At 39.0% G+C, this 23,651-nt stretch overlaps 1 protein-coding gene across 4 annotated transcripts in view; it reads right to left on the reverse strand.

Moving 5' to 3' along the window:
* The window catches only part of PPFIA1 (PTPRF interacting protein alpha 1), a 61,366-nt gene extending 38,962 nt beyond the window's left edge, over positions 1-22,404 (reverse strand). For 2 of the 4 annotated variants that reach the window (XM_072864333.1, XM_072864332.1), the window contains exons 1-2: positions 20,989-22,400; positions 19,608-19,871 (exon numbers count right to left, since the gene is read on the reverse strand). In XM_072864333.1, coding sequence (XP_072720434.1) covers positions 19,608-19,871 — 264 coding nt within the window. In that variant the 5' untranslated portion in view covers positions 20,989-22,400. Of the gene's footprint in view, positions 1-19,607; positions 19,872-20,988 lie in introns of all 4 variants that reach the window. The other 2 variants (XM_072864330.1, XM_072864329.1) reach the window with 2 other exon arrangements.
* Between the last annotated feature and the right edge of the window lie 1,247 nt (positions 22,405-23,651).

Below are 23,651 nucleotides of genomic sequence, written 5' to 3' on the forward strand. Positions count from 1 at the left end.
CTAAAGCCAATACAGTTATATAGTCATGCTAAACAAACTTAAGTTCAAGCACTTAAAACCGTTACACTGTCAAATGTAAAGAAAAAAGATGTTTGACCAGTACTTTTGAGAACTTGTTGGTCTCTTATCTGAGTTGGCATCCCAGCCAGATGGGGGTTGGGATCATTTAAACCCCTGAGTTTAAATGATAAAGGCAATTATCTGAGTTGGGGCATCCCTGGCAAGCAAAGGGAAAAGCCTATTTGTAATGCACTTTGTTATTGTTTCAAAGAGTTGTTGTTTGGTTTTTTTTAAATGACTGCTGAGGGAGACATGAAAAATACCAGAGCACTAAGCAAAAGCAGAACCTAGCAAAACATGTCAAATTTCAAGTCAGTATTTAACTGAGAGAGACAATGCATAACCCTGGCATCTACCAGAACACACAGTTTACTTCTTCATAGTAATAGAGCATCCTTGAAGCTTCACCACTGGAGGACTCAGACCTTTATGGGTATTTATTTACTTAAGCTACATACAGGGATTTCATTTATACCTACTTTCAAACCTCTAAGAACAGAACTGAAACAGCGCTTTCCCTATAGTCCTGCTAGAAGTCTCAGAGGATTAGAATCAGAATTTTCAAAAAGCTGAGCCCTTGGGCTCAAAGCCCTCAAAGGCTTTCCCTTCAAATTCAATAAAGCTTTCACCAAACAAAACCAAACCAAAGTGAAATAGTACATAGAGTGAAAAGTCATCAGGGAACAGGAATTAAGCTAGCTCACAGCAGTTACTGCACATTTATTACTACCGTGAACATTGCGACTAGTCAATTAAATTAAAGAATGTATTTATACATTCTGGGGTTTCTGTCAGGAAGATATGATTGTACTGAGTATCTGAAAGAGCCACTACATCCTAAACCATTTCCACTCTCTATCCACAGCCTCACTAAAAATACTCAACATAAAAGGCATTTAAACTTTCTGTCCACTCAGGGAGCATATTCTGGATAGAATAAAAGATACAACTATACACCACATTTATAAGCAAATACTGAGCATAAGGTTATCTACCTACTTACTCTGGCAAATTTTGAGTTGTAATCTGAACCACAGTAGAAATTATTATTAACAGTAAATGTGAATGTGAACAAGTCCATGCTTTAGAAGAGGGCTTTGTAGGAAATGGGAAAAAACACCCCTCGTGTCATCATTGCCACTTAGGATGTGAAAATAAATACATATCGGCCACCCCAATGGCCAGTGAGCACTTCAGAAGCACTTGTAAAAGAAAACATTGAAACACTAGTAAATAAACTAGTCTGTTGTCTAAAATAAGGAAAACACTCTAAAAACCAAGAGTCATATCTAATAAACAGTAGATTAGTACAGCTGCACTGGTGACGATCAAGACAAGATGATCAAGACAAATGGCCAACTAAGAAGAACATACTGTGGAAACACACCGTGTGCAGAAAAGCTGCTTCTCTAAATTTTCCAAAGTCTGCAAGATACACTGCTTAACAAACAGTAGCTACATATCAAGTAAAAGCTTAAGATAAAGCTGTTTTGCAGTAAAATTCAGAGTGACAGAAAACACATGCTTACAAACAAAAAGACACATCAGCTATATACACTCTCACATCTGCAAATTCTAACACGCCGCTAAAATAAGCATAGCCAAAAGACACTGTCTGCAAATTCCAAGATTAATTTGGTAAACTTTACTCTAAAACATACATGTCACTGAAAAGACAAAAAAAATATGTTGTGCAACATATACCTACAGTGAACTCCTTAGGAATTACTCATGTATTAGGCTTTTAAAAGTTGCTAAGGAAAAGATAGTAATACCACCATCCCAGATGCAGAATCCATCTCCACAATCCCTCTTCCTAAATAAAAATCTGCTCATTGGAAAAAAAGATTCAGAATAGTCCCCCTAGTTAATCAGCAAATGACTGCAAAAAAAGTCTTAATTCCTTTTCCTTTTTCAATCCCTAAAAAGAAAATTATTTGATTTCTTTAACATACTTAATTACACTCACATAAATATTTCACTGCAGTATTTCATTTGCATCCTTAAAAAAACCTGGCCTATTATTTTAAAGTAAAAATCCCTGGAAATACACTTACTAAAACAACTTGGTCTGTAAATATAGCTACTGGAACTTTTAAACACACAAAATAAACTACAAAAGGTTCCTGACTGCAAGGTAAACCAAGAAAGGCAAAAACCTACTTCAAGCTTCACAGAAGCGGATGGAAAAATTTACTCTGAGCATTCCCTGCAGAACGTTTCTTCATGGCCGAACTTTTCCTGTACCTTCAGTGTCCCACCCGTGGGAGCTTCCAAGACTCCCAGACTTCCAAGACTCCCAATTGACAGCACACATCACATCCCTTTTGCTCCAATACAAGCCTAGGTAAACCAGAACGCGATCCCAAAGCTGCAGTTCTCCACAAGACTTCCTTACTTACCTTTACGTATTAGATCATTATGTACTACTGAAACTACTAGAAGTACTAATAGACTCAAAGTATTCGCAAAAGAGCTCAATCTGAACATGTTTTCTTGGTGGGTTTCTCCCCTTTTCAAAACAAATAATTAAAAAACCCCTCAAAATGACAACATCAAAATTTACAAGCATAGACATTACACAATTCTCCAAAGGACATGGACTGCATGGAAAATTCTATATTTTTCCGGTTTCTACCTCAAGTCTTGAAAGCAGGATAAAGAAAGCAGTTAAGGACTACGGGACACTGTTTCATCATCCCTTCTCAACATAAAATCACTGTAGAGCATTAATACACATTTTCGTACCTAAGACATGCATGAGCTTCATCTTCTGAAAAACAGCTGTATATTTGAAAGGAAGCCTATTCACTCTTCAAATGACTACAGTACATGCAGTTCTATTCCATGGCATACTTCTGTGCAAATATAAATTGTAGCACAAATATATCGTAATCATGACACGAACCATCACACTGTCAGATGACCCCAAAAGAACAATGCACACAGGAATTTATATTGCTGCTGCATAAACAGACTGACACGCATTTCTGGCATTGCATAATACCTCCATTGCTGTTTGTTTTGACAAAATGTAGTTGCTTTGAGTCCCATAAGCTGCCTAAGAAAGAACACTTGAATGTCCTTAGTTTCAGCTGACACTGCCAAAAGACACGTCCTTTCTAGTTTTAATACTTGCCTTCGGCAGTAGACAACTTGTGATTTCCTCAAGCAGTTCCAAAGGAGAGAAACTATTTGTAACTTTATCATCTCAAAAAAGTTTGAGTTGTCTCAATTTCTTCCTTGGCATTAGATGAATGTACAGAAAGAATTAAAGGAAAAAGAAAAACCCTGAGAAATTTTTCTACTTATCCACAAAGCCATATTACTTATTATGTCATTAAGGAGAAGACTGAGAACATCAGAAGGAAGTTCTGCTCTGCTTCTGGTTGCCATCAAAGTAATAAATACCCAACTCTGAGGACTGACAAGAACGGGACTCAGAATAAGCACTTTAGAGCATGTACAACAGAGTCAGAGAGTGCCAAATATACTAAGTACATTAGAACGTACTGACAAACACTCGTACTCTATACTAAACTGAAATGTTTACTGAAGAAAGTAACTTTCTGAACCAACTGAATCATTACAAATATGACACTCTTGCTGCCAGAAATACTCTCAACAAAAAGCTAAATTGAGAGAAAGTAAGTTTGTTGTTGTTCAGTAATACCTTTTCTGGGGGGGGTTTTGTCCACAAACTCCACGAATTTTTAAAGCAATAGCATTTCTTCTACATCAACCTTCAGAACTGACCTTCAACCTTTAGTATTTCAGAGGCCACAACATAAACATCCTTCCAAAAGTTGGATCATCTGGTGTCTAGCTGTCAAGCCTGTACATTTCTGATGTCCGAGCTCACAGCCACTTGGTTACTACTTGCGAGATCGCAGTCCAGAAACATTACAGCTTTCAGGGAACGGGTTCTCTTCATGTTTATTACAAGTGTGACTTATAGGTTCCACAGATAGTACATCACAAACCAATAAATGCTATACGACAAGGAAGTCAGTATTTAACTTAGGGAAAAACTTGAAAGAAACAGAAATAATCCCTGAAAGTCTACCAACATAAGCTGTGTATTAGGGATGCTCTTTGCTACTACGATTGCAGACAGAGAGCTGTAAGTTTGCTTGGGATTTGCTCAAGAAAAAAAAAATTTATTCCACTACAAAACACAACACCACTGTTGAGTACATAAGGATTCACGGATTATAGGCAAAAAGATGACCAGAAAGCTTATTTAAAGAATGAAAAGATATTAAAAAAATATGAAATATATTTTAAATTCAAAGAAAATATTATTAAATACTATTAAAGTAGTATCTTCTGGCAATTCAAGGATGAAGATGCAACTGTTGCATCTTTAGGAACAGCTCTGCCAGAAATACATGAGTGGAATTTATCTGTTTAATCTCCAAGTAATATTTTGTTTTACTGTTAACATTCTGTTCTGTAGCCTGCATATCAAACAACCCACACAAAAATCTGAGAAGCTGAAGAAAGCATGAGAAGAACAACTGGGGAAAGTACAGGCCATCAAGGATGAGAAACCAAGGGAATCTGAGATAAGTTTCCAACATGCTATTTACATTACATATAAACTGCAATTATTCCAAATGATGCATGCATGAAAATGACAAGTATACAGTCTTAAAACAATCAAAGAAAATCTAAATATCTAAGCTTAACAGGGTATTCCATAGCCACTTCATTTTAAACCTAGGGGTTTTAGGTAGCACACAGTGACCAATGTCCCCAATATATTTGGAAGTTCCTAGCAAGCAAATTTTTGTACCTATTAAGTCACACCAGTTTAGCTTGGTTTTTTTTTAAGCTAACAGTCAGATTTATGAAATAATTCAAGGGCATTTAGAGTTAAAACTGAAAAGAATTGATGTGTTTTAATCATTAAATCCAGCCTTCCAAGAAAACAGTTACACACACTTTAACAGCAACAAATCCAGAAGAAACACCAACCAACAAAACGTGCTTTGCCTGTTCAGTGTATTAAGTCAGACTGCTTTCAAACTTTCCATATCTCTGGCATGTGCTAATGGGAAAGAGAAAAATCAGTCTAGAGCGTGTAAAGAAAAATATTTTGGTTTTTACCTAGTGAAATTAATTTCCAGTAAGTATCAAGCAGCCTGGATTTTCCAACCCGGAAACATAAAACTTATTTTAAGCATTAAAAGAATCAGTTCTATGAAATAAGTTTATCTTTTGTTCTCAAAAACCCCAACAACTTAAAAGGGACTGTGAGAAAATACTTACAGTAATATTAAAATACAGTTAGTCAAACTCTTGTGTTTCAGAGCATTGAAAGGTTTTTGACACTCAAAGTAGCTGTTTTCCCAACTAGAGCTAACTACCTGCCAGAGTGAGTTTATAATACAATTAATGTATCAACCTCCTTTCCTGTTTCTCCTTTTGCATAACATGTTTTATAACTCCAAAGACCACTACCAAAACACAGGTGCAGATTGCTTTACTATCAAAAGAACTCTCACATTCCAACTAGTGGCATTGAGATATTTTAAAACATTTAATACCACTTTTGGTCAACTCTCAGAAGTTTCTGTTTTCCTTGACTCAAAAAACATACCTTTTTTTTCTAGCAAAAACTGTAACACTGCATGAAAACACTCAAATGAATATTGCTGCCAGCTGGCAGTCAGTGACTAATACTAAACCTGAGTAACTTTTTATCATTTCAGCCCTCTTTTAGTACAGTATTCTTCAAGCTTACTTCTTGGATTGACCTATCTAGGCTTTGTCATTAATGCTGCTCAATCCTAAACAGGCAATTAAAGTGTTTACAGTTGCATAATGCTACTGCTCTGGAATGAAACTCACTGTTGCCAGTCCACTTTGGAGCTGAAAGTAGAATCAACTGCTCAGTGTTTGACAAGCAATGAGCAAAAGAACTCTTAACTCACAGCCAGTAGGTACCAAACATATGCCCAAGAGCAAAATGGAAAAGCTTATAGTAAGACCAAGTCTCCATGGTAATAAGTAGGTTTCCAGTTACCATCCTGAGTGAGTTGCTTAAATTTATAATGCAGTGTTCACTGAGCCTGAACTACAAAGCACTAAATCTGGACTTCATTGCTAGGCGCTTTCAGGAAGCGCTGCATGCTGAAGTGCAAGAAAACATAAATGAAGAAGGGTGGTATCTGGCAGCTTTACAAGAGGAATGCAGAAGTAACAGGAAAAGGGAGGTAGAAACACATCAGTTCCATGTTCTCCCTCCTGTAGCTCCCCCTCCCTGATCTAACACATTTCTGATAGACATTTCCTATTTGGAGTGTGGGGTGTAAAAGTACTGGAATCCAAACACGGCTGGATCCAGCCTCTCTCTCCTTGAAGGATCAGAGGTCTTCCTTTCACCACACTAATCAGCGCTCAAACTTTGTACACGCTACAGAACAGTTTGGAAAACGAACCTGTAAACCCTAGTACACAGAGCAAAGCATAGGCTGAAGACAGGCAAGCAGGAGCCACCTACACTCAAATCATTAACTACAGCCTGCGTAAACCACCCAGACCAGCAAAATCATTACCGCCTATACTCTTGAATTTAATTTGCTCTAAACCCAGCAAAACAGTGCTGTTATGTATACAAGACTAGGGGTAAAGCCTCATGCAAAAGTGTGTGTGTGCATCACTGGAGAGCCAACAATCACTGATTACATACTGTACTCTGCATTGCAAGGTACACATGCCGATCTCCAAGCATCTTCCAAGCTCCACCATTAATTAGGCCTCCATACAACACAGTGAACACAATAGCCATATATGCAACAAATGATATCTACAAGACTGTTAGCTGGTAATGTGCTGGAAGTCAAAACTAAGCCACAGCTGCATCCTACAATTTCTTTGTAGGTCTGTGAAATTAAGGAAAGAGAATGTAAAGTTGTTTACACAAGTCAAGAAAATTTCATCCAGTCACTCCTCTTTCAGGCTAACAACCTGCAGTTTGCTGAGCATCTTGCTGTAGCGCAACTAGCCTTGCGATCACTGAAAGATTAAGCATCCATAATTTCTCCAGGTAGTTTGTTAATCTTTTCATCAACCTTAACAAATCATTGTCAGCACCTGAAGCTTGTTCAAAGTATGGTAGATCACACAGGGTATATTTTCAGTTAACCCAGAGTGGACACTACCCATTTTCACCATAGCCTTTTTAACACAGACTTTTAAACTACTTCTAAAGCTAGAGATGTGTATCAAAGATTACATATCAAGCCAGTGAACAACTATACCAAAGTACTTATTTTTTTTCCCCAAAGGCTTTCTCGAAATACTGAACTGGAGGGGCGAACCCTGCAACTTAACAGCATGCACAGAGGATTAACAAGAAATGAACAAACTGAACACTAACTAGAAACACTATTTTCTTCTCTTGTCTTTGTAAAATACTTTTAAAATGTTGTCCCTACTCAAGTAACATTGTGAATCGTCTGAGTAAAGAAGTCCAAAAGCAGCACCATTACAACAGCTGTAAGGTAACAGCTGCCTAGCAGCAAGCATAGGAAATGCAGAAGCACTCTTCAGACCTGCATGAAACTTAGCATCTATTCATATGCAATGGTGGCAGAAAAACTTTCTTCCATCACATGGCTAGAATCTTTTCATTGTGGTGGTTATGCAGAGTTCCACCTCAGCTGCTCTTGGATGTACATGAATACGTCCCCTGAAAGGGCAGATAAGGCACAAAAGTATTCAAAACCATACCAAGCCTGTTCAACTTGGGAAAATGTACAAGATCAGCTAAAATATGTATCAGGAAAACTTTAGTCATCATTGAAAAACAGGCTTTTCAACTTGGGATGTGTCTGGCTATTTTATACAGAACTGTGACTGTTGAGACTGGTCCATAACAGAGTAATCCTTTCCAATACTGTACCAGTCCAACTACTAATATTCCAGAAGAACAGTTTACCTTAAATAAGTTTACAATACTTGGAGGGTGTTAGAAAAACAAATGCCTCTCAGTTACACTCTGAATCAGTGAATTCTAAGGGTTTCACAATATGAATTACCACATTCCTGCACCCCCAGCCTAGTCTATTTTGATTAGTAACTAATACAGTAAGTAGTAGCACAACTTCTTAGTTGTAGCTTTAGGCATCTCCATTTTTGGAGTCCATCTCTGTGAAGAAACCTACCCACACCCATACCCACTATGGCAAGAGGAGAATACAGTTGTACTTAATTAAAGAGGAAGAATCTTGCATTACCAGTTTGACAAGGTATGGGACAAAACCAGTCTCCATCTTTAATATGACACTATAGAGATTTCACTGAAGTCTTTCCTCTCCATGTAAAGTTGGTCAGGATTTCCTGGGATCCCACACAGGATTTCACAGCATACAGTGCTCCTCAAAAATGCCAAACCATAAAACAACTGCAAGATATCCTGAGAAAATTGAGTCAGTTCAGTATTTTTCCTGGGACCCCCCATTATGGAGGCTAAGCAGCTACTACAAAAGCTACAGCAACATCTTTTAAGTTGTAAACAATACTGAACTGTCAGTTTCCTTGGGTAAGAAGAAAAAAAAAATGTATTTTTATGTATATCAACTTTAAACATACTGCACTCACAAGAAATAGGACAATTCTGGCTCAGCTGACATTTAATATTAAATTCCTATGACTTATGAATTAAAATTGATTTAATCCTAAATACTGCATTCTAGCACGTTTAAAAAAATTAATCCTCACATGACTAATACTTCACTATTTTTCAGAAATCGAGCCAGGACAAGATCCTTCATGCATGATTATTTCAGTGACAAGATACTTCTGCTTGCAAAAACTGTACGCAGCAGCTGAGGCACTGCCCTGCCCTATTCTAATCACTCATCTTGGCCTCTAGTTGTCAGGTTTAGCTCTGTGGCCAGTAGCTGTAAAGTACATTTTTCACACTGTGTTAAAAGGGAGTGCTTGGGAATATCTGAATAAGGCTGGCCAAGCCATCCTCATTAAACAAGCATCAACATGAACTTCCCCCTCAGTGCTCTCCTATTATATATATTTATTTATTTATTTGCCAAGTGATGAACAGTTTAGTCTTATAATTTCAAACTTGTTTAAGCAAGTAATACTCATTGAGGACAGATACATGCCTTCAGCAGGAAATTCAACTTACAGGCTCTTTACATTTTGGTTTTGTCTTTCTTTGTACTCTATCACCCCAGTTTACATGCTAAGTGAATCTACTGGGCTAACTGAAGCTAAATATATCCAAATCTGCAATATTTGAACTAAATGCAACTGGACCATTCCATGGAAAAGTTGCTTTATTTTTACAAATAAAGGCAACTCTAAAGCCCATGCGAAAAGAGTAGTCCCAGGTCTTACAACAGACAAGTCTGGTATTTAAACACAGAAAAACTTAACTCAGCAACATCAATTAGAGTACCAAACAGTTGTTTTATGGGGTTTTTTTAAGCTTTTTTTAACGTTCAAAGTAATTTTTTGACTGCCACAAAAGATATCCATAATCAACAGTTCCAAACTTCCTAACTACCTGAACCCAAAAAGCATGTTACATCACAGAACAAAACCAGGGATATGAATAACGCTAAAAGGCAGGGAAGGAAGGAAAAAAGGGGAAAAAAAAAAAGAGCCAAGGACAGTCTGTTAATAAACTGTAACCAGTAACAAATGCTGAAGCAAAAGATGGATTGATGAGGAACATGGTCTGAGGAGAGGAAGAAGTTCCTATTCCACACTGGGCTACAAACAAGGGAAAGATGATGCAACCAGGAAACCCTGCAGCCTCCTACTCAGTTGAAAGAAAAGGCATGCTTGGCCCATTTCTCCTCCACTACCTCCCAGGACTTAATCTTTTATAACCATTGCACAAAATACAGAAGAGTGTTACGCAGCCTCTAAAAACTACAGTTCCAACAGGTGATCAGAGTTACACCAAGGTAAGTATCAGTATAACTAATATTACAGGAGGGGAAAAGGACAGCTTTTTCTCCGTGGACAAGCAGTGAAAGCTAAAATCCTAAAAAGCTTTTTTTATTTCCACTTTACATGAAGTAAAGTAATTCCAGATTTCTTAAAACAAAGGCTCAGCTTTTGAAAGATAATGTTGTTGAACCACACCCTCAAAAGACATTCTGAAAACTCAAGCTGCATGTTCTAAAAGAAAAATGACTAGATGCACCTGCCTCGTGTTCTTCAACACAAAGCTAAAAGAACATCATTACTTTCCAAGCCTTTTCCCCATGAACTGCAAAAAGGTGATAATACTGCACGAAAAATGTATTACTCAGGAACTAAAAACAAAAATCCACAGTGGTATCCCAAGGCATCCCTGAAATTATCTAAACCAAACTTTTAGTCATTCACCCAAATGTAATACAGCAAATAGAGAGCTTTGAAAAGTTATTCTGAAGTTAGAAGTTTACCTAAGACACGCATAAACATGTAAAAACCCCAACCAGATTCACCCATACATCCAAGACCGCTCTCCATACATGCTCTGCTGCTCCAACCTTGGTCTCTCAGGTGTAGAGTCATCCTTTACATCTATAATTAGATTATCTGAAGAACTTTTAGTACTGTAGGTAACTCTTTGAACAACAGAATCCCATTTAAATCTTTAAATGACCTTTGATATGGGTCAAAAGTTTATTTTATTTCTGGGTTTCCAAAAAAAAAAAAAAAAAAAAACAACCAACCCCAAAACAAAAGGTAGCCCATGTCCCAAATCCTAGTAGAAGCAAGAGATTCAAGTGTGACATGTCAGTCAGGACTTTAAGTATGATACACAACAGAACCTTAAAGAATATAAAATTACACAGAGTTCAGGTTCCCATCGGGAACAGTAAATCCACAAGTCTTACTCAAGCACAAACTACAGTGAAAAGCACAGCTAGTAACAGAATTTCGGTGCAGTCTTATTCATTCAGCAAGGTTAACGGAGACCCATGAGCCCCACCACGTTAGAGAACACCATTTCAACTAGATTTCCCATTTATGGATAGGAGTGCAAAGAAAAGGAGAGTTTTGACTATGACATTCTATTGGCAAAAGTATATATTGCTAAATTATTTGTGACAGGCTCACATAAGACATTTGAGAATCCACAACTAAAACTCACAAATCCACAATTTAAACCCTGCCATTGATCAAGACAGAGGTCCTTTCAGATGCATACAGCAGAATTCCCTTTTCCCCCAATTTTCTTTTTAAAAATAACTTTGATTTACACAGTGAGAAAACTTTCATATCAAGCATTCTGTGTAAAGCATGCAATAAAACAAACATGCAATTCCACTTTCAGATATCTCTCTCCCTTTTCAGTGACTTGTTTCATGATTGTGCTTGAAAATTCAGAAACAGCACTAAACCAGCTTAATAAGATTGGTTACTATTTACTGACATTACCACAGATACAGTACCATTAAAATAACAAGAATTTAAGATTCTTTACTGAGTGAGCCCTCTCCACATTAAAGAAAGTTTTATCTTTTACCCCAAGGATTTGGGCAGCCAAAATTCCTTTTCAAGTAATTCAAAATAAACACATTTCTTATTACAGGAAACTGCCAATGTTGAGAAGACAATGATTAATAAACTTCAACCAACTGCAAGGTAGTTTCTTTACATGAACATTCATAGTTAGATCTTTCAACTATACATCGAGCCAGTCTAAATTTTGTATAGGTCAACACAAAAAAAATCTTTGTTTAAACTGCGCATCTTAAGGTGACTTTGTTTTGTTTTGTTTTTTTTTTAACTATGGAAATTATTCAGCTACCTAAGCTTATATAATTATACCCTTACTGTGTGCTGTTCTGTAAATCTGAGGTGGGAAAAAAACCCTCACTTCTTTCAACAGTAAGGAGTTCATCAACCCGTGGTCTACTCTTCCCTCATCTTTACCAGATATTCTACCCTGCAATTCTTTATAAAAGGTAAATATGCATTTAAAAACAATGTTTCCCTACACATAATTTAAGCTGAACAGAACCAAATTCGATACGTATTTATATGGGAAGTAGGATTAAAAAAAGCAAGCACTGTGCTTTACAATATTTCTAGACAATTATAGGTGAAACAGAATTAGATACCGAACTCTACCATGTACTAGCAACAGGAGTAAGGCACGACACAGCATGGCTCAGAGCATATCCAAACAGAGATTACTGTTCTATGGGCGGGGGCAGAATCAACGGCTGCTCATTTTTCCTATTGCAACGAACAGAAAACACTTGCTTATTTTCCAAGTGGAAATTTTTTTCTCCTCAACAAAACTAGAAGGACATGCATATCAAATTTTTCAAGCTTTTTTCCACATGGCCCTTTAAACAAGAGATGGTCCTTGCTTAAGATCTGTCCTGAAGATATCCGATTATGCCTAGTACTGGTAGCGTAAGGACCTTTTCATTAAGGAATCTCGGAGCACTTCATAGAAGCTCTAAAACAAAATACTATTTCTAAACATTTGTATTTCTGAAAATATAACCATAAGACAGACGAACTACAGGAAAAGATATGTTGACTGGTCTTATTCATATGTACCCTTTAAAAGTCACAGTATATTTCAAATGCAACCAAAAATCATATTCCTGTTAAGATTTTCACTACCATCCTCAAAAACCATATCCTGAGTAGACATGAACATAAACACATGAGCAAAGTTCAAGGCTAGCCACTGTGGAATAGCAGAAGAGAAGATTAAGCAACAAAGCTTCTCTTCTTAAAAATGTTACAACTAGCCACTGTAGGAACAGGCCACGGAGCCTTGTCATGGCGATCAGAAAAGGAGCTGATTTTCAGTACAGCTTGTATGAAACCCAAGGTAAAGTCTGAAATAGATAAAGGTCATAGGCAAAAAACAAGTTAACCAACTATTCACATCAATTTACAGAGAACCTAAAGGAAAACAACACAGAATCAAACTAAGCATTAACTTTAACAAGTGGTGTAATCACATTACTCCTCCAATTCTGAATATATGAACTAGGACAGTAATCTCCTCAAGCAACACAGAGATACATATTCAGCTCACTACACTATTAGCTGGAGTTTACAAAATGCAGAAACAGTATTTCCACGCACTCCTGTGAAAAAGTCAAGTTGAATAAAAAACTCACTTCACTCGACAGCAAAATAATAATTCCTCTTTCAGCCTGGAGAATGTGAAAACATTTTTCCTGGCAAGAATTGCCACACATTTCCCCATTTACACTTGGAGAATCCACAGGCAGGCTTACAAAAAAACCCAACCACACTTGGAAAGTTATGAACCCCCAGACTACCTGACACACACAATGCATATTTATCCCTTCTCAGTATTTGTAGCTTGAGATCCATATGCGCAAGAGATTATGATAAGTATTTTCTAATATATGTCAACAGATACCAGTCAGCCTTACAGACTCAAAGTAACTTAAGCTGCCTAAATTGCTAAAAGCAGCTTATGTGAAGACCTCTATCATATTCCTTTAAAGCAATGAAAGTTAAAAAAGCAAAATTAAGTTAAAGTGTGAAGTATATTGAGTACTGGGATGCAGTGCCAACTTAAGAAGTGCAAAAACCAAAATTATTGAAGACAGCTAAAATGTTCTCTCCAAAGATTCAAGTTCTCTGACAACATTGTTAACTATAAGGGATCTACATAAAATCAAAACACAAACAAATGTGTACTCTTAACTCATAAGATCAAATCCTATAGCAATTAAAACCAACATCCAGCTCTCCTAAACAAATACCAGAAAGGAGAACCAAAGTCACAGACCAGTGGATGTTAAAACACTAAGAACCTGGGGGGAGTGGGGGGAGGAAATTGTATTTCTAATTTGTATTTATCTTAAAAAAACAAACAAAACAAGAGGTTTTTCCTTTTTTTCTTTAAACATCTAGATGGAAATTGCACCTATGTAGCCACACTAAATCTTTAAGTCTTGCTAACAAACATCTTTAAAGTAGTTTTTAGTTATACTCTTAAAAAGAACAGAGGAAAAAATAGAAGGGCTCGCAGATGAAGAATTCTCAGAATACCAAAATAAACACTACCTGTTGCACAAGAGGCTACAGGCAAGTTAGCATACATGAGTATATATGTGAAGTTCACCTGGTTCTAAATATACCACATATTTTTTAAACAGCTTGTTTTGACTATAGCTCTTTTTACCCAAGCTTATATACAGCCTGTTTGTTAGACTGCAAGTTAGACTACAGCACACCAAACATTAATAAATCTATTATCAGACATTTGTACATAGTAACAGCAGAGTAGGAAAAATAATCACTAGCTCATCTTTCAGAGCTACATCCACAAATCACTATTAAAAACAAAGAAAAAGCATTTCTGGGTAGTCACCAAAACATTCTTCCTACAACTAAACTAAAGAAAATAAAAACAATAGTTTTAAACTTCATAAAATCTTCTTATTAAAGGGATTGATGGGACATCATAACAGCACTAAAGTTCACCCTGAAATACAAGAAAACTTTAATTCCAAATTTAATCTTACTAAAAGGTCTATTTATAATCAAGATAACCTAAATTAAAAGCACACTATAAACAGCAAGTTGCTAACAACAGGCAAGCAGATGTCTGCTGGGTAGGGGTGGGATGTTTCAATAAACAAACTCACCCAACCACATTTACATGAGAAACAAAGAAGTCGGAAAAATGCTAGAGACTTGGTCCTCAATATACGCCACTATACTGTTGAAGCGTAGCTACTCCTCTTTTTGCCCAATGATAAAGCATACTTTCAGATAACTTCATATTCCGAAAGTTTTGGACAGAAGTTGTCTGTTTCTATGCCTTGCAAAGAAAGAAATGTTAGGGAAGTTGAGGTTTATTGATACAGTCAGTGAAGAATTCTAAACATTAACTCCTATCTCCATCTGACAAACTAGTGTCGATAAAGACAGATCTATCCAGTAATTTGCTAACAGTAAGAGCCAAGTAAGATTTAGCAACTGAAACTCAACACAGACAAGACTAAAATTATAGTTGTCTGGAAAAGCAACGGAAAGAGTCATGTTCATCTTTGCTGTAAGAATGGGACAAGAGAAGTGGGGGATGTGTCTGCTCTGACATACATTTGCACATCTGAAATCCTTTTTGGATCTCTCAGACACATGGGCTCACTGCTGAGACTAATGGCTTTTATTTAGAAGTCAGTACCACATCTCACTAGAGTAAGAAGTATAAGCTATGTCACCTCAAGGCTGAATAGTTCTGAATACTGTAAATGGAGTTGCACTTAAAATGCTAAGGGAATTTCAGCTGTTGCGAAGTTTGGCAAGCCCTTTACTTAATGTACTTTGTGCAACTGTGTTCTTCATTTTATGTACAATTCAAAACCTCATTTCTACATCTATGACATCCTGTATTATTTAAAACTTGTCTGGAGGAAATCCAAACAGTATCATTATTAAAATGGCAACTAAATCCTTAAGTTTGTTATTATAAAACAATACCAGGGCAGTCTTCAGACCAAGTCTTTAGATATTTCTTACATGCGAGACATTGAACAGTATTTCTGAGATTGTCAATGAAGATCATTCTATAGAGACATACCTGAATTTAATTGAATACAAACATAAACAGACACACACTATTTTTAACTGAAGTCTGCAGTAGTGATAAAATATTTACTATAGATAAAATGCAACTAAAGATGGCCTGCTGGGGACTCGCTTTAAATTAAGATATGATAGGCAACCTAGTAAAGCCAAAGCCAAACCAAAATTACAGGCAGGATTTTTTTCCCCACATTTATTGCCACATTACAGTAAAGTGCTCTTATTTACACAGACACACAGAACAGAAAGTTCTCATTTGCCCCTATATATACACTGCTGAATACAGACATTCTGAGCAGGACCATCACAAATACAGAAAAAAACTTCTAACTTTTATTTTACTTACCTTGCATAGAAATGAAAATAAAGGATGATAAATTTAAGAGCAAAATATTAGAAGTGCAAGATTAAGATGAATCTTAATAAGACTGTTGCTGTATTACGGAAGCATAATATTGGTACATTAGCTTATACAATTCTTAACATATATATTAAAATTATCACCCTGATAAGAGCTGCTGTGAATTCATCAACTTTGCTTTTATTTGTGCTAGGTACCAGAGTCTCCGTAAATTAAACTCTACTCTTTCCCACCCAAAACAAGCATGTTGTTGTCATTTACAAAAACTTCTACATGAAATTCTACCAGGAAATTGAACCCTAGCCTGCAGCACCTTAATAGCAAGAACTGGTAGTCACTTGGGCCTCATCTACCTTAAGCTCAACATTTAACTTTTAAATGTAGTAGCATCCTGTACGTTTCACAGGTTAACTTACAAATTTTAAGCACACAAACCTTGAATTTTGTAGGATACACTCTAGAAGGCACATAAAGGGCATAATTAAAGTCACTAAGACCATAATTAAATCATAACTGAATGTGTTTACGTTCAAAATAAAAGTTCTCCAAGTTCTCAAAGCAAAAAGTTCATTTTCATTTTTTTCTGTGAAAAATTCTAGGAAGAATAAAATTAATTTTAAGTTCTTGCACAGCAATTTGATTTCATCAAGTTCATCTTTCAAGGTCAGAGTACAGTTTGACTAGGGCAATCTGTAACAGAAGGTAACTCCCAGAAAACAAAAAGCATTGCCAAGAATCCAGTTATTTTATCAAGATGTATTTCATTTCCAGCTGTCCATAAACGAAAAACTTGTCAGTTTTACTCTGTGTAGATGTAACAGATAAAGCACATCTATATAAGATTAATTCACAGAGAGAAGAGCATTCTAGACATCCACAACAAAAGTCTTCTTACTCTAAACAGCTGTTTCAGGTTTATGTGAGCTAGAATTGATGCCTTTAAAACTACTAGCTGACCATCCCACTACAAATATACTAGAAAAGTCTACTTCTCTGAAACTTCAGAGAATGCACATCACTGCTGCCAAGTAAATTGCATTTACTTTTATAATCTACAAGATGTGCAAATACACAAGTGCCCATTTGCCATTTTGTAACTATATACACACTGGTATGAGCCTCTTCCTTATACGCTGAAACTCAGTGAATGTAAGGAATTAAGTACATGGATGCCATTAGAAATTGAGTGTCTTCATACTAAAAACAGAGAAGTAGTTTTGCTATAGAAGCAATCAATCTGGCATTCCTTCTTTTATACAAGGAGGTTCCACCAGCCATCAGAACGGTCTAACTGGCTGATTCAGCTAAAAAACAGAAGTGTACATATAAACAATTCAATACTCCTTAAGTACTCCAAAATCAACTACAAGGACATGTTGCAAGCTACATGTCAAGTCTGAGAGAGAAATAATAGATCTGTTACACAGTGATTTAGTAATTCATGCAATTATACTAGTATTTGTACAACTAGTTAAATTGATCTTCACATCTCTTTCTACTAAGTTGAAAATAACTACTACGATAAAAAAACAACTTTAAAAAAATGTACACTACTAAATTCCTTCTTTCCTGAAAACAATATAACACATTTGTCAGTAAATTTAAAGTTACCTTGCTTCTACCCCTCCTTGAAATCCACAGCTAAACAACGGGTCATTTGAGACAGTAGTTCAAAAAGAATGCTCGGCTTGAAATAATTAACAAAAAAGTTTGAATAGTTTCAAGTATTACAGTCACCACAAGGTTTTCCTAGTGAACACTTATTAGAGTTTTAAAAAAAAAAAATTTCACCTCATCAGAAATTTTCACCTATGAATTAACTGACTCTTTACCATAACAACAACAAGAAGTCATCAAATACAGAAGTTATTTCTGATTGTAGCAAGAATAATAAAATATTTTTGACTTTTGAAAGCAACATCAATTGTCACCTTCCACAATCATTTGAGCTTAAGCACCACTGAGGACAAAAGTGGCACAGTTTTCACACCACGACAACAGTATTTTTCAATAGCAATCTACAAAAATCCATACACTGCTGGATATTTATATAAAATTGCAGTAAAATTTCTCTCTTAACTGAACTATGATACTTGCTTTCCTACAGATTTCACATGAAACCATACAATAATGACATTCTTGAAAATGGGAATTGTTTTTTTAACTGCATTAATCTTCTAGAAATGTTTAGAAAGAAATGTTTACATGTAAGTAGCTTACTAGATTTAGGAAGGAAAGCTGAGAATTGAAAAGGGAAAACAGGAACAGTGCAGTTTAGAGCTTGGGTGATTCTATTCAGCCACAAATTCCAAGTATAACAGTTTACAGATCATACAATTGGTTAATGGCATCCATTAATGTAGCAGACCTGAAACAGCGGCTAAAAGAAGCCACAATTATTACAACAAAAAAAAACAAAGAATGATTTTTGCCTGCAGCAGATGATTTAACACAGGGAGCAAAGGTTGGAAACTTCTCCTTTCTGATTTCCATCATACCATTGTAACACAACTAGATTAACATGTATTACTTTTTAGTTTCTATCCCTGAGTAATTGCCAGTACCAATTACCATACCAAGAGTCATACAGTGATTACATTATAATGAGAGCAGTGGAAACAGAAGGGTTTAAAACTACTGTTTTAAAGTGTATAAACAGTAGCTACAATATTTAAGGATATATAAACATTTGTAAAAATAATAAGTATTCTTGGAATAACGTATGCAAGTGTAACATAATCATGACATAATTAAGACAACAACCAACCATGTTGGAAAGTGTAAGGTTATCAACAGTTAACTGACACCTGAAAGCAGCCTCTGCTTTGCCTACAATCAAATGCTTTTCAAAGTGTTCAAAGTTCAGTTGCATTCTTTTTAACTAGAATGGATAAAACCCAAGAAGTTCTGTAGCCACCAATCACCTTTCCTAACTACACACTATTGCCATAACACGTTTAGCGCTACAGGCTGTATGTTGGTACACTGCATCCTCCAGAAGTCAATAATTAGTAACTCCTAGCAAGATCCAAAAAAAAAAAAAACCCAAATCCAAACTCCCCGAAAGGAACTACACAAGTTAAATAAGACACTCAGACTTCTACGCTGCCATGACAACTCAGCATGTATTCACAAGGTAGCAGCCTTAAACTTTTCAAGTTTTTAAATCAAAGTCCATAACAGTATCAGAATTGCCTGCTTTCCCCAGAATGGCCTGTGTGTGTGTAATTCTTAAGCACGTGAATGAATCAGGCAGTTAGAAACAACATTAAAAAAATACTAGTGACAGAAGAAAGTCCATCACGTTCTATTAAACAGCAGGATGTAGATAAGACTTCATGCTCAAACTAAGCCAAAGAAACGCCAGAAACTAGGAAAGCATACTGGAGGGAAAGGGCTGATGTTCCCTGCTTGCCTTGCTTTTATATCCTTTTATTTGCCTTTCTCAAAGTAAGCAAGCACCAACAGACACTTCAGGAAAGTATTAAGCTAGACTGATCTTCCCCTAACATAACCTGACTCTTCAGTAAATTACATATACAAAAAGCCAACAAAAACCCCACAAAGAATACATAAATTATCGAAAGATACCTTCCTTTCAAAACGTCCATACCTGTGGAAGTGCAGTATTGAGCTGTCTCTGCAAGGAATCTCTCTCATGACCAACTTCATGTAGCTTGCCCTGGGTCAATGCTAGCGTCTCCTGAGTTTCTCTTAGCGTTTCGAGAAGGCGATCCCTTTCTTCCAACATGGATACCATTAATTGCTCAAAATGGGAATCAGCATCTGACTGTAACGCAGAACCTGTACCATGGCCTCCATTTCCCCCAGAGGGAATCTCTGCCTCACTGATGGTTGGCATCACCTCACACATCATCTTGAAACAAAGTAAGACAAAACAAAGGCCATAAATTTAAGTCAAGCAAATCTAAACAGGATAAGCAAAGGAACTTTGGATACTACCCATAATACCAACTTAGCTTTCCCAATGATAGCATCAGCAAAGGTTGCCAACACCTTAGTATTTGCCACTATTTCATTAAGACTGCAGGAGAAAAGGTATACAATCAATTTAATCAAGGCATCACTTCATAATGAGATTCTTGTGACTTCTTGCAAAACCAGATTTTTACAGCTACGTTTCAAACTGTGATCTCATTTTAATGGATTTATATTTTTGTGAAGAGTAAACTGCTGCTGAGATCTTTAAAAAAACAAAGACAAGCATGCAGCATGCCACCAAAAATTACACACTTAAACCAGTAACTGATTACACTGCATATTTTGAGAATCATTATCTGCTTCTTCCAACACTTGAAACATACAAAAGATAGTATCTAAAACAGTACTTTGAGGTTATGCTGGCTGTAGAAAGTCTATGGTAAAAAAGCAATGTGTGTAAATTAGCGGTAATTCCAAATAGTCCAATTCAGGAGATACACATGTAAAGGAAGATAAAACACAAAAAATTCATTATGAAGTGGTAGCAGCTGTCACTGTGGATAACAAAAGTAAAGGTAAGCAACAATAATTCAAGGCAGAGTATGAATACAATTAACAATGTAAATACTGTACTACTGTTAAATTGGAAGGACTTTTAAGAGACCCTAACAGATCCTTACAGGAAGCTAAGGCATCAAGGTTTTTTAAAAAGCATGGAAAAACACACTAATATAGTTACTGCACACTGTTAGTGAAGCACTAAGACTTCTAAAGTTCTTCAGACAGCCTCTCTCAACATCACAAACCTACAAGAACCTAAGGCAAATCAGCAAAAATAGTTTTCTCAACCTCTCAGGTACCACAAAGTTTGCTCTCAGCCTTAAATTTCACACTCATAGCTGAACATTTTAAAGAACAATTACACTTACTCTGAGCCTTACAGTGGGACCTCTCAAGCCCTTGAACGACTTAGAAAAGCCTGAAGTGCTTTATAACATTTTCATGCATGATTACTATAAGCCCTGTATTTTCGACACCACTACATTATTTACCTTGCTCAATAAAATAAAAAGGCTTGGAAAACAGGCCCCAGGTTTCCTGCAGTACCAGTTCTTCTCTGTTTTTAGTAGTTTTTTGTTACCCCCAAAAACCTTTTGGATTGCAAAGCATCCATTCAGCTCTAGTCCAATGTCTATTTAATTGAAACACGCCGTGCACATGAAAACAAATAAACCTGCCAAGAAAAGAGCAGATCCAGTAAAAAGCAGCAGCAGCTTCAGCTAACTAGCCAAGTCCCCAGAACAGAAGAATGTGAAAATAAACTGTCTCAGCTTCCCATCCCTCTATTAATGGCCCACAGGTCCTGCAACAGCTGGGATGGGGGAATCATGTGCTGAGAAAAAAAAAATGTAGTCTGATGCAGTGGTGCAACAAGCTTCAATAGTTCATCGCTCATAAATTCCACTCAGGTCACAATCGCATTATTAAAGAGAGTATGGACAGCATGGGAAAACGGCACGACCTTTCTTGTAAAGGATTTGGAAAAGCCTCCCTTCTTTTCTCTTCTAGTAACTCCAACAGGAGGCTCTCCTTCCAGTTTCCTGGGTCTTAGTTCAAACATTTATAATCCCAAGAGCAAGGCGCTGGTATCGCTTTGGAAGGCGAGAAGGGAGACCTGTTGTTTCCTCTGGCGTTAGTTCTCCACCCGCTCTCGCCCTGGCCGGTCCCACCGACGATGCTCCGGAACCGAGATATCCAGCCGAGGGGGGTGAAAGAAACCCGCCGAGAATGGAGGCAGCGCCCGGGAAGCACAGGCGGGGGAGCAAGGCCCCGAAGTGAGACGGGGGCACCGGGAGCTCGCCGCCCGGATCTCGCCGCTCCTCTTCCCCGCGGCAGGGCCCGACAAACAAAGATGCTGGCCGAGGAGATGGGGCTTTTCTGCTCCCCCCCACCCCTCACGGGGAGCGCCGGGCCGGGCCTCCCTCCCCGCCGGAGGCCCCAGCGGCGCCGGGAGCGCGGCCCCGCAGCCGCGGCAGCCCGCGCACGGCCGGCTCGGGCTCAGCGCAGCCCCTGAGGAGCGAGCCCGGCCGCGGAGGCCCCGGCCCCGCGAGGGCCGAGCGAGCCCTCCCTCCGGCCCCTACCGAGCGGCGGGGCAGGCTCCCCCGCGGCGGGAGGACTCGCGTCCCTCCGGCCGGGCCCGGCTCCGCCCGCCACCGCCTCCACGTCCGTGGTGGCCGGCGAGGGGCCGGCTGAGGCCGGGTAGGTGCCGCTGCGTCCCGAGACGGCGGCGGCCTGGGCCCGGCGGTGCACGCCGCGGCCTCAGGGAGCGGCAAAGGCTCGGAGAGCTCGGAGAGCCCCGATCGTCGTCGTCGTCGTCGCCGCCGCCGCCGGCCCCCGACCTGCCGCCCGCCGCGCCAGCACCGAGCGCCGCCGCTTCTCCCGGCGCTCTCTGCGGCTCCTGCATAAATCAGTGCCGGGCCCACAATGCACCGCGCGGGGAGGCTCGGGCGCTCCTGCCCTCCTTCCCCACCGCCCTCGACCGCGGGTTCGAGACCCGCTCCCCCGCGGAGGCCGGGCTGCAGCCCCGGTGAGCGCCGTTTCCCTTCCCCTACAAGCGACACTCCCGCCGCCCACGGGTGTCCGCCCGAAAGGAGGCTGCCACGTCTCTGGAGCAGAGGCCCGGGGTAGGAGGCGTGCTCGCTGAGGGCTGAGCAACAGGGCAGGACCGGAGTCATCACCGCTGCGTGTGCCAGAGGCGCCCCGCAATTGCAGCCCTTCCCGGGGCCTGCGTGTCACGGCACGGCCCTGCCAGGCGGGTCTGCCCGCTCCTGCGAACAGCGCGTTGCCTGCTGCGGGCATCGCCCGCTGAGCAGGAGCTGGGCCCTGCCCCGATCCCTCGGCCTGCTCCCATCGCCTCAGCCCGCTCCCATTACCTCAGCCCGCCCTCTCGCCCTTGGCCTGCTCTCCTGGCCTCAGCCCACTGCCTGTGCCCTCCACCTGCGCCCTTGCAGCATACATTTAAACATGTTTGAGGGGGGTTGTAAGCCATGTGTTCAAGCCTTACGGCTCACAGAGCTGTGAGGTGATGGTTTTAACCAATTAAATGGTGTTACTAACGGCTCTGTGGTGAGTAAAGCTGGAGGAGCCAACGCCTGCATGGGTCTGCGGGCCACGGAGAACAACAGTTCAATGGGTGTAATGAGCCGTCTTCCACCATAATTCATAGGAGGTCTGTCTGCTGTCCGAAGGCTTGGCCTGGGCGACGAAGGCTTCTCCTGCCTCGCCCTGTGAGGAAGCGGTGCCACCGCGTCCTCAGCACAGCTCCAGCGAGGGGTGACTTCGCCAGCGTAGTTTATTCCCCACAGGAAATGGGCTTTGGCTACACTGACAAAAGAACTCTTCTTTTTTTCCTGTGTAAGCTGTTTCCAAAACGTTTTCCACTTGCATTTATATAGCTTTTACTCTGTTCCTGGATGATCATGTTTCTGAAACTTTTTCCGTGCACCTGAGTACGGTTGGAGTTTGTAGGCAAAGCTTAGAAAAATCTCTTTTCTCCCTTCTGTTTGTGTCACTACTATGAATAAAGCATTTGCATTTTAGACCCTATTCTTACTTTTATAGTGGAAAGGGACAGTTACACAGAGGCACATCATGCCAAAAAGCAGCAGTCCCCGCACTGAAGGTTGTACAGTTTTGTGACTGGATTACGTGACAC

Source organism: Ciconia boyciana, chromosome 6, assembly GCF_034638445.1.
Source record: "Ciconia boyciana chromosome 6, ASM3463844v1, whole genome shotgun sequence".
NCBI classification, from domain to species: domain Eukaryota; kingdom Metazoa; phylum Chordata; class Aves; order Ciconiiformes; family Ciconiidae; genus Ciconia; species Ciconia boyciana.